At 45.7% G+C, this 10913-nt stretch overlaps 1 protein-coding gene across 1 annotated transcript in view; it reads right to left on the reverse strand.

The window, feature by feature from the left end:
- Positions 1-9713, reverse strand: part of RBM19 (RNA binding motif protein 19) — a 226788-nt gene extending 217075 nt beyond the window's left edge. The window contains exons 1-3 of the mRNA XM_063913293.1: positions 9503-9713; positions 5822-6004; positions 5617-5742 (exon numbers count right to left, since the gene is read on the reverse strand). Of these exons, the coding sequence (XP_063769363.1) occupies positions 5617-5742; positions 5822-6004; positions 9503-9538 (345 nt within the window). The 5' untranslated portion in view covers positions 9539-9713. The remainder of the gene's footprint in view (positions 1-5616; positions 5743-5821; positions 6005-9502) is intronic.
- Positions 9714-10913: the final 1200 nt, after the last annotated feature.

The raw sequence follows: 10913 nt of genomic DNA on the forward strand, positions 1-10913 counted from the left end.
TCAGATATGGCTTTGTGAGATAAAGCCGCCAATTCTGACACTCGCCTGGCCGAGGCCAGGACCAACAGCATGGTCATTTTCCATGTGAGATATATCAAATCCACAGATTTGAGTTGTTTAAACCAATGTGATTTTTTAGGAATCCCAAAACTACGTTGAGATCGCCCAGTGCCACTGGAGACATCAAAGGGGCTGTATATGCAGTACTCCCTTAACAACTTCTGGACTTCAGGAACTGAAGCCAATTTCTTTCTGGAAGAAAATCAACAGGCCGAAATTTGAACCTTAATGGACCCAATTTGAGACCCATAGACACTCCTGTTTGCAGGAAATGTAGAAATTAACCTAGTTGAAATTCTTCCGTGGAGCCTTCCTGGACTCACACCCTGGCACATATTTTCACCTAAGTGGTGATAATGTTGTGCGGTCACCTCCTTCCTGGCTCTGACCAGGGTAGGGATGACCTCTTCCGGAATGCCTCTTTCCCTTAGGATCCGGCGTTCACCCGCCTTGGCGTCAACGCAGCTGCAGTAAGTCCCGGAACAGACACGGTTCTTGCCGAATCAAGACCCTTCTTAGTATCTCTTGAAGTTCCGGGAACCAAATCCTTCTTGGCCAAACCGGAGCCACGAGTATAGTTCTTACTCCTCTCCTTCCTATCATTTTCAATACATTGGGTATGAAAAGCAGAGGATGGAACACATACACCGACTGGTACACCGACGGTGTTACCAGAGCGTCCCAGCTATTGCCTGAGTGTCTCTTGACCTGGCGCTTCAGGTGGGACGCCATCATAACCACCTTTGGTCTTTCCCAACGGTTTACAATCATGTGGAAACTTCCAGATTAAGTTTCCACTTTTCCGGGTGGAATTCATTTATGCTGAGAAAATCTTCCCAGTTGCCCACTCCCGGAATGAACACTGCTGACAGTGTTATCACATGATTTTCCGCCCAGCGAAGAATCCTTGCTGTCATTGCCCACCTGCTTCTTGTGTCGCCCCGTCTGATAACGTGGGCGACCGCCATGATGATGTCCTACTGGATCAGCACCGGTTGACTTTGAAGCAGGAGTCTTCCTAGGCTCAGAGCATTGTAAATTGCCCTTAGCTCCAGTATATTCATGTGGAGAGAAGTCTCCAGACTTGACCACACTTCCTTGGAAATTTTTTCCCTGTGTGACTACTCCCCAGCCTCTCAGGCTGGTATCCGTGGTCCCCAGAACACAGTCCTGAATGCTGAGTGTGCTGCCCTCTAAAAGATGAGCACTCTGCAGCCCCCACAGAAGAGCCACCCTTGTCCTTGGAGACAGGATTATCCGCTGATGCATCTGAAAATGCGATCCGGACCATTCGTCCAGCAAATCCCCTGAGATCTGCCGAATGGAATCGCTTCGTAAGAAGCCACCATTTTTCCCAGGACTCCTGTGCATTGATGCACTGATACTTGGCCTGGTTTTAGGAGGTTTCTGACTAGGTCGAATAACTCCTTGGCTTTTTCCTCCCGGAGGAACACCTTTTTCTGGACTATGCCCAGAATCATTCCTAGGAACAGCAGACGTATCGTCGGAAAACAGCTGCGATTCTTGGAATATTTAGAATCCAGTCGTGCTGTCGTAGAACTACTTTAGATAGTGCTCTTCCGACCTCCAACTGTTCTCTGGAACTTGCCCTTTTCAGGATATCGTCCAAGTAAGGGATAATTTAGATGCCTTTTTTCTTTGAAGAAACATCTTTTCGGCCATTACCTTGGTAAAAGGCCCGGGGTGCCGTGGATAATTCAAACGGCATCGTCTGAAACTGATATTGACAGTTCTGTACCACGAACCAGAGGTACCCTTGTTGAGAAGGGCAAATTTGGACATGGAGGTAATCCTTGATGTCCAGGGACACCATATAGTCCCCTTTTTTCCGGTTCGCTATCACTGCTCTGAGTGACTCCATCTCGATTTGAACCTTTTATGTAAGTGTTCAAAGATTTCAGTTTAGACTATGTCTCACCAAGCCGTCTGGCGTCAGTACCACAATATAGTGTGGAAAAATAATACCCTTTTCCTTGTTGTAGGAGGGGTACTTTGATTATCACCTGCTGGATATACAGCTTGTGAATTGTTTCCAATGCTGCCTCCCTGTCGGAGGGAGCCGTTGGTAAAGCAGACTTCAGAAACCTGCGAGGAGAAGATGTCTCGACTCTCCAATCTGTACCCCTGGGATAATACTTGTACTATCTAGGGGTCAACCTGCGAGTGATCCCACTGCGCGCTGAGACTCTTGAGACTACCCCCCCCACCTTGAGTCCGCTTGCATGGCCCCAGCGTCATGCTGAGGACTTGGCAGACGCGGTGGAGGGCTTCTTTTCCTGGGAAGGGGCTGCCTGCTGCAGTCTACTTCCCTTACCTCTATGTCTGGGCAGATATGACTGGCCTTTTGCCTGCATGCCCTCATGGGAAAGGAAGGATTGAGGCTGAAAAGACGGTGTCTTTTTCAGCTGAGATGTAACTTGGGGTAAAAAGGTTGGATTTCCCAGCTGTTGCCGTGGTCCCCAGGTCCGATGGACCGACCCCAACTAACTCCTTCCCTTTATACGGCAATACTTCCATGTGCCGTATGGGATCTGTATCACCTGACCACTGTCGTGTCCATGACATCTTCTGGGTGATATGGACAACGTACTTATCTTGATGCCAGAGAGCAAATATCCCTCTGTGCATCTCACGTACATATATATAGAATGCATCCTATTAAATGCTCTATATGAATAAAATATTTTCAGTCAGGGAATCCGACCAAGCCAACCCAGCACTGCATCTCCAGGCTGATGGCGATCGCTGGTCGCAGTATAACCACCGTATGTGTGTATATACTTTTTAGGATATCTTTCCAGCTTCCTATCAGCTGGCTCCTTGAGGGCGGCCGTATCTGGAGACGGTAACGCCACTTGATAAGCGTGTGAGCGCCTTATCACCCTAAGGGGTGTTTCCCAACGCGCCCTAATTTCTGGCGGGAAAGGGTATAACGCCAATATTTGCTATCGGGGTAACCCCACGCATCATCACACACTTCATTTTATTTTATCTGATTCAGGAAAAACTACAGGTAGTTTTTTCACTCCCACATAATACCCTTTTTTGTGGTACTTGTAGTATCAGAAATATGCAACACCTCCTTCATTGCCCTTAACGTGTGGCCCTAATGAGAAATACGTTTGTTTATTCACCGTCGACACTGGATTCAGTGTCCGTGTCTGTGTCTGTGTCGACCGACTGAGGTAAATGGGCGTTTTTAACGCCCCTGACGGTGTTTCTGAGACGCCTGGACCGGTACTAATAGTTTGTCGGCCGTCTCACGTCGTCAACCGACCTTGCAGCGTGTTGACATTCTCACGTAATTCCCTAAATAAGCCATCCATTCCGGTGTCGACTCCCTAGAGAGTGACATCACCATTACAGGCAATTTCTCCGCCTCCTCACCAACATCGTCCTCATACATGTCGACACACACGTACCGACACACAGCACACACACCGGGAATGCTCTGACAGAGGACAGGACCCACACTAGCCCTTTGGGGAGACAGAGGGAGAGTTTGCCAGCACACACCAAAACGCTATAATTATATAGGGACAACCTTATATAAGTGTTTTCCCTTATAGCATCTTTATATATATCTCAATATCGCCAAAATCAGTGCCCCCCCCTCTCTGTTTTAACCCTGTTTCTGTAGTGCAGTGCAGGGGAGAGCCTGGGAGCCTTCTCTCCAGGCTTTCTGTGAGAGAAAATGGCGCTGTGTGCTGAGGAGATAGGCCCCGCCCCTTTTTCGGCGGGCTCGTCTCCCGCTATTTAGTGAATCTTGGCAGGGGTTAAATATCTCCATATAGCCTCTGGGGGCTATATGTGAGGTATTTTTCGCCAAAAAAGGTTTTCATTTGCCTCCCAGGGCGCCCCCCTCCCAGCGCCCTGCACCCTCAGTGACTGCCGTGTGAAGTGTGCTGAGAGGAAAATGGCGCACAGCTGCAGTGCTGTGCGCTACCTTTAGAAGACTGCAGGAGTCTTCAGCCGCCGATTCTGGACCTCTTCTTACTTCAGCATCTGCAAGGGGGCCGGCGGCGCGGCTCCGGTGACCATCCAGGCTGTACCTGTGATCGTCCCTCTGGAGCTGATGTCCAGTAGCCAAGAAGCCAATCCATCCTGCACGCAGGTGAGTTCACTCCTTCTCCCCTAAGTCCCTCGTTGCAGTGATCCTGTTGCCAGCAGGACTCACTGTAAAATAAAAAACCTAAGCTAAACTTTCTCTAAGCAGCTCTTTAGGAGAGCCACCTAGATTGCACCCTTCTCGGCCGGGCACAAAAATCTAACTGGAGTCTGGAGGAGGGTCATAGGGGGAGGAGCCAGTGCACACCACCTGATCGGAAAGCTTTACTTTTTGTGCCCTGTCTCCTGCGGAGCCGCTATTCCCCATGGTCCTTTCAGGAACCCCAGCATCCACAAGGACGATAGAGAAATAATAATAATAATAATAATAATAATAAAAAAAAAAATCAATCAATAAGGGCAGAAATCAACGTGGCAATTACATGTGATTTCACTAGCCAGGCAAGGAGTTCAGTAAGGAGTGTCCAAAATGTTCATAAAATCAGTGTTCAATGTGGAGAGTAACCAAACTCACTGAGGTGTGTAAAATGTAGTACTCCAGGTGCAGTGATTTCTGGTGGTTTTCCTCCTGTATAACTCTCACTTATGCTTTAAAAATCTTACTACACAAAGCTTACTACACTATGAACTATACACACTAAGGGATCTATTTATCAAGCATGTTTTAATCCCAATAATATTATGTAGAAAGTGCAGTTTCTGCATAATTGTATGAATTGTTGCTAATGCAGGAGATTTCACAGATCGCAGTCCCCATTATTATCAATGGGACTACGATCTGAGCCCTGTGTGCCAAACTCCAAAATGTGAAGAGCTTGCCCCGTTAGTTTACACCATTTTCAATATCAGATTCCCCATGAGAATTATTTCACACGTGTGAAAGACTCCTCCAATATGCCAGGGAAGTAACTTGCAGGGAGAGCTGTTTTCGTTACCGCTGTCCCTGCCTGTTAAGTTTAGTACATTTAAAAAGAAAAGATCTGCTGCAATACACATTATTACTAAATAGGCTCCTTAAAACCTATACACTCTGTCCATGCAGCCAAAAATACAATGATTCATTATGCCAAACAAACACATGTGAAGATTGTTTTCAATACACCCCAATCACAAGTTACTTCAAAAGCTAGCAAACAAAAGTCAAATAAACAGTGAGAGGACAGCAATACTTTGCTGATAGTAAATATATGGAAAATTACAATGTTTTTAGAACTTTAAGTGCTGTTTTAATGCAGTCCAGAATTTGCATATCATATATTAAATTCCTTATTTTCCTATAGAGTGTAAGCTTGTGAGCAGAGTCCTTTTAACTCAAACACTGTCTGTTATTACATAGTTTTGTTTCATTACCATTTTGTTCCTACTTGTAAAGCTCAATGGAATAAGCTAGAACCATATAAATAAATGAAAAAAGCAAAATTGCAGGTACGGTCTATTTTTTTATTCGAATGCATTCCATCAGCTTACCACTTTACTGTCAACAGGTATTTCCCTTTCAATCTTTTTCTTTGCCGCCTCCTTGGCATTTTTCTGGGAGTATTTGCTCCAAGCTTTGTCCTTGGCAGGATCGCCAAATGATTTACATAGTTCCACCTTTCAGAAAATAACACAGTGACTACAGAGAAAAACTGCCTCCCCTACCTAAAAAAATGAGTAATATATTTTCACTCACAGATATACGGGATGTGTCAATGTAACTCTTGTTGAAGTGTTTCAGTGCCTCTTTGGCCTCATCTGCTAAACCGAAACCGATGAAACCAAACTTGCGGAATTTGCCATCCTTTGTATATTTCAGGGAGCAGTCAGTTAAAGTGCCAAAAGCAGCAAACAAGTCTCGGAACCTATCTTCTTTCATCTAAGTGAGAAAGTGGCAAAGAAAGAAAATATTCACAAATTAAATGACTACTCTCTTATCTTCTGCGCTTATATTAAAATCTATTCTTTAGATTATATGTAATTATATATACTCACACACATATGCACAAACCTACATAACACTTTTAGGGAGTGTGGTTATATTTCACGTTATAAGTAAGAAGAAAATAATTTGAAATATACGAATTGTTAACACATAGATAAAAATAATAGTTTGAATAATAGGGATAAAAAAAAATACTTTAGCCCTTTAATAAAAATAATATATAAAGAAAATGTTAAACACTTACTTGGACCTAGACATCAGAATGTATTCCAGAAAAACCTATCACAATGTGTAAAGCGCCCTACACACTGGGCGATGGTGACAGGCGATATAAACCATTCATATCATTTAGTGTGTAGGCACAAACGATGCGCGTCCTCGCGGTCGTTCATCGTTGGTTTCCTGTTGTTTTGCAATGCAAAACAATTTGGACGATAACGATCATCATTCAGATTGTTCATCGTCCAAATTGATGCTGTCGCCTAGTGTGTAGGGCGCATTAGAAAGCTAATTTTTTTTTAAATGTCACACCTACATTCTTTCCAACTATCTGGGATCTGGGAGTCCTTCAGAAAACCATATTCTGGCAATTTAGCTGGTGTAGTGGTTAGCATTACTACCTTGCAGTCCTTTAGCTTATATGTTCAATATTTGACAGAGACACTAATATATCACCATAGTCATAGTGGTTCCCGAAATGTTTTAAATTACGGCACCCTAGAGTATCAGAATTTTTTCACTGCACACCCTATGGCAAATGTTTCTTATTGAGAAATTCAGAAAAACTATTAAATTATGTTTATAGGTAATCCTCAGGCTGGCCATACACTAGACAACGCGTCGGAACGATGCGTCATGTGTAATTAGGCCATATCGTTAGTAATTCACTAACGATAAAGATCTAAGGTGTGCTCCTGCGGGACATAATATAGGTTTTCAGATCTGACCTACTGCAGTCAAGATGTGTTGTCCTCACTTGCGATTAGGTGCACATTATGTGTGTTTTTGGTACATGCGATGCATCGCTAGATAGATCTCAAGTGACTCACTTGACTGGCATTCCTCTGGACCCTCCCTTCCCTGGTATGTATTCAGAATACCGCTCGTAGGGATCCTGGCTGTCACAATACTGACGACGGGATCCCGACTGGGGCACCATACCGCTGCCGGTATACCGGCAAGGTAGGTGATTCCTCCCCTCTATGGGTGTCCACAACACCCATAGAGGGAGAATAGAACCTGTCATTGCACTCACCCCCCTGCTGGCATTCCACTGCTCGGGATGCCGATGTCGGTATACTGACCTTCAGCATCCTGTGCGGCAGGACATCATACCGAACCCCTTCACCCCTCCTTGTGCAGCATCGTTAGAGGAGAGCCGCAGCAGAAAAGAACCCATCGGGTTGATTACAAATATATCAGTGTGTATGTCCACTGCCCACCAAAGTTTGCACCCTATAAGTACCCACTGCCCACCAATGTTTGCACATAATAGAATAAAGTAGTGCACTGTAGCAAAGTGGTTCGTACAGCAGGTATACACCAAACTCACTAATCACAGACCAAAAGTGTGCACAGAATTGAAATGGGTCCTGCTCTTTGCACACCCTAGGGGAGGCATTCATTTTGATGGCTGTCGGTATCCCGGCTGTCAGGATACAGACGCCAGAATCCCAACACCCTGTGGAATACCAGCAGTTGCAATCCTGACCACTGGCTGGAATCCCCACTCCAGTGGTGGTCCACGCCACCGGGCCCAAAGCGTGGCGAGTGCAGCGAGCCCGCAAGGGGACATGCTGCGCTCGCCAACGGTAATCTGGCTATTGGGATCCCATCGTCGGTCTCCTGAATGCTGGGATATCATACTGAATCCCTCCCTAGTTAGCATAGCACAGTCCATTATTAAAATATGGAATGATCTCATAAATCACATGCGATAGATTGCGAGCAAAAATAAACAATCGTGTACAAAATCGTCAGCTCAGGACTGCCAGTAAACTTACAAGCAATTCAAGGAAAATTGCATGCAATTGTCGCATGTAATTTCTCCTCCTAATGTATGGCCAGTCTTAGGTTCAGTTATGTGGGGAGGGACGACAGGATTTGCTTCTGTTTGTACACATTTTATGATTGGCAGCCACCAGCGCTGGTTTCGCAAATTACACTGACCAGAAATAATTTGAATTGGTCCTGAACCATCAACCAGGGGCACCCCTGGGTGCTGTGATGCAGTTTGGGAACCACTGCTGTAGTGTTTATGTGACAAGTAATATACATTATAAGATCCATTGGGACAGGAACTAAAGTGAATGACCAAAATATTCTCTATAGTACCAATATGTCTACACTATATAAAATTACTTTAATAATTAGGATATATTAGTTACTCCGCATGTAGAGAACAAAAAATAAGCCTAGTTATGTCAGATTAATAAACGTAACTTTTTTTATTTTAAATACATTCCATAGTCTATGCACATACTGTAGATTAGAGTTCACCTACAAAATTTCCAGAATCGCTTTAAAATGGTTTTATAGCATTAGTACTGTAATTACAATGGTAGGCAACAAGTACTGTATGGAGCATTCTGTGTGCACTGAGAACATATGTAATTATGGCCCTCATTCCAAGTTGATCGCTCGCTAGCTATTTTTTGCAGCCGTACAAACGCATAGTCGCCGCCCACAGGGGAGTGTATTTTCGCTTTGCAAGTGTGAAAACGCCTTTGCAGTCGAGCTCTGCAAAAACATTTTGTGCCGTTTCTGAGTAGCTCTGGACTTACGATCACTTCAGTCTTTTTGGTGCCGGAATTGAAGTCAGACACCCGCCCTGCAAACGCTTGGACACGCCTGCATTTTCCCAAACACTCCCAGAAAATGTTCAGTTGACACCCACAAACGCCTTCTTCCTGTCAACCTCCTTGCGATCCGTTGTGTGAATGGATTCTTCATTAAATCCATCGCCCAGCAACGATCTGCTTTGTACCCGTACAGCGCATTGCAGTGCATATGCAGTAGTGAACTGATCGCTGCGCTGCGAAAAACAGCAGCGAACGATCAACTTGGAATGACCCCCTATGAGCATAACTTCCAACATGACCCTCTCCAGGAGGGACAGAATGCTCTGCTCCTGAACTTTTCTCTTAATTTATGATTGCTGGCACCTGTGCTGAACAGGTTAATAGATAAGAAAGGTGTTTTTCCACAGGTGATGGCAAGCAAACATTAGGTGGAAAGTCCAGAAGCAGAGCTTTCTGTCCCTCCTGTAGAGGGTCATGTTGGGAGGTATGCTTATGAGTGTACACATCTGGAAAGTTGCATTTCTATCATAAATGCCTAATATGCCGCTTTATATGACGCGTCTATACAGCATATCCAAGACCCGCACACAAAAAGTTAACGCTGATAACATCACAACCCCATAACAAATACCCCGTTGGGGAGATTTTTCACGATCAGTCGCGACATCTTGCTTGGTGTCTTTAAACACACGACTGCAGAATGCAAAACTATCTTCACGTTTTACTTGTGGGCGCCGCCATCTTGGTTTCAATCACGTGTCTAAAGCTCTGCTATGCGTGCGCAACGTCTTGTGACGTCCATAGCCGGGGCGGATGAGAAGATCGATGTGTGTCTGACGGACACGGCGGGGGGCGGAGGAGGAGTCGACGTCATATGTTGCAAGAGAGGCCTGGTTTTGACTCAGGTTACGAGATGTGGCAATGTTTTGACTCAGGTTACAAGATAGGCAGCGCTAACTGTGCTAGGGGATGCCCCGTTACTATAGCTACTAGCTTACACACCGCGTGGCGGCCCTGTTACCGGCCGCTATCTGTGGCGGTTATAGATTTGGTCAAGATGTGGTAAAATAAATAGTTTTTCTACAGGCGGCTGCGCATAGTCCTCAATTCTACCCCCCTCTCCCACCCATATATGTCAAAGAAATAGATAGCAACCAGGTGCCGATTAACTCCCCATACAAAAACAATATTAGCCTGGGACTCCACCTCACTCAAGAAATGCGTAACAAAATGATTATTCCATTGCATCTCCGTGCAAATTACCACTGTACCATTCATGCATACAGCGTTATTACTCATTTCTCTAACGTCCTAGTGGATGCTGGGAACTCCGTAAGGACCATGGGGAATAGCGGGCTCCGAAGGAGGCTGGGCACTCTAGAAAGATCTTAGACTACCTGGTGTGCACTGGCTCCTCCCACTATGACCCTCCTCCAAGCCTCAGTTAGATTTCGTGCCCGGCCGAGGTTGGATGCACACTAGGGGCTCTCCTGAGCTCTTAGAAAGTTATAGTCTTAGAATTTTTTTTTTTTCAGTGAGACCTGCTGGCAACAGGCTCACTGCAGCGAGGGACTAAGGGGAGAAGAAGCGAACTCGCCTGCTTGCAGCCGGATTGGGCTTCTTAGGCTACTGGACACCATTAGCTCCAGAGGGATCGACCGCAGGCCCAGCCTTGATGTTCGGTCCCGGAGCCGCGCCGCCGTCCCCCTTACAGAGCCAGAAGCAGGAAGATGGTCCGGAAAATCGGCGGCATGAAGACATCCTGTCTTCACCAAGGTAGCGCACAGCACTGCAGCTGTGCGCCATTGCTCCTCATACACACTTCACACTCCGGTCACTGAGGGTGCAGGGCGCTGGGGGGGGGCGCCCTGAGGCAGCAATAAAAACACCTTGGCTGGCTAAAATACCTCAATATATAGCCCATGGGGCTATATATGAGGTAAATACCCCTGCCAGAATCCCAAAAAAAGCGGGAGAATAGGCCGCGAAAAAGGGGCGGAGCCTATCTCCTCAGCACACTGGCGCCATTTTTCCCTCACAGC

The sequence above is a fragment of the Pseudophryne corroboree genome, chromosome 1 (assembly GCF_028390025.1).
Source record: "Pseudophryne corroboree isolate aPseCor3 chromosome 1, aPseCor3.hap2, whole genome shotgun sequence".
In the NCBI taxonomy this organism is placed as follows: Eukaryota; Metazoa; Chordata; class Amphibia; order Anura; family Myobatrachidae; genus Pseudophryne; species Pseudophryne corroboree.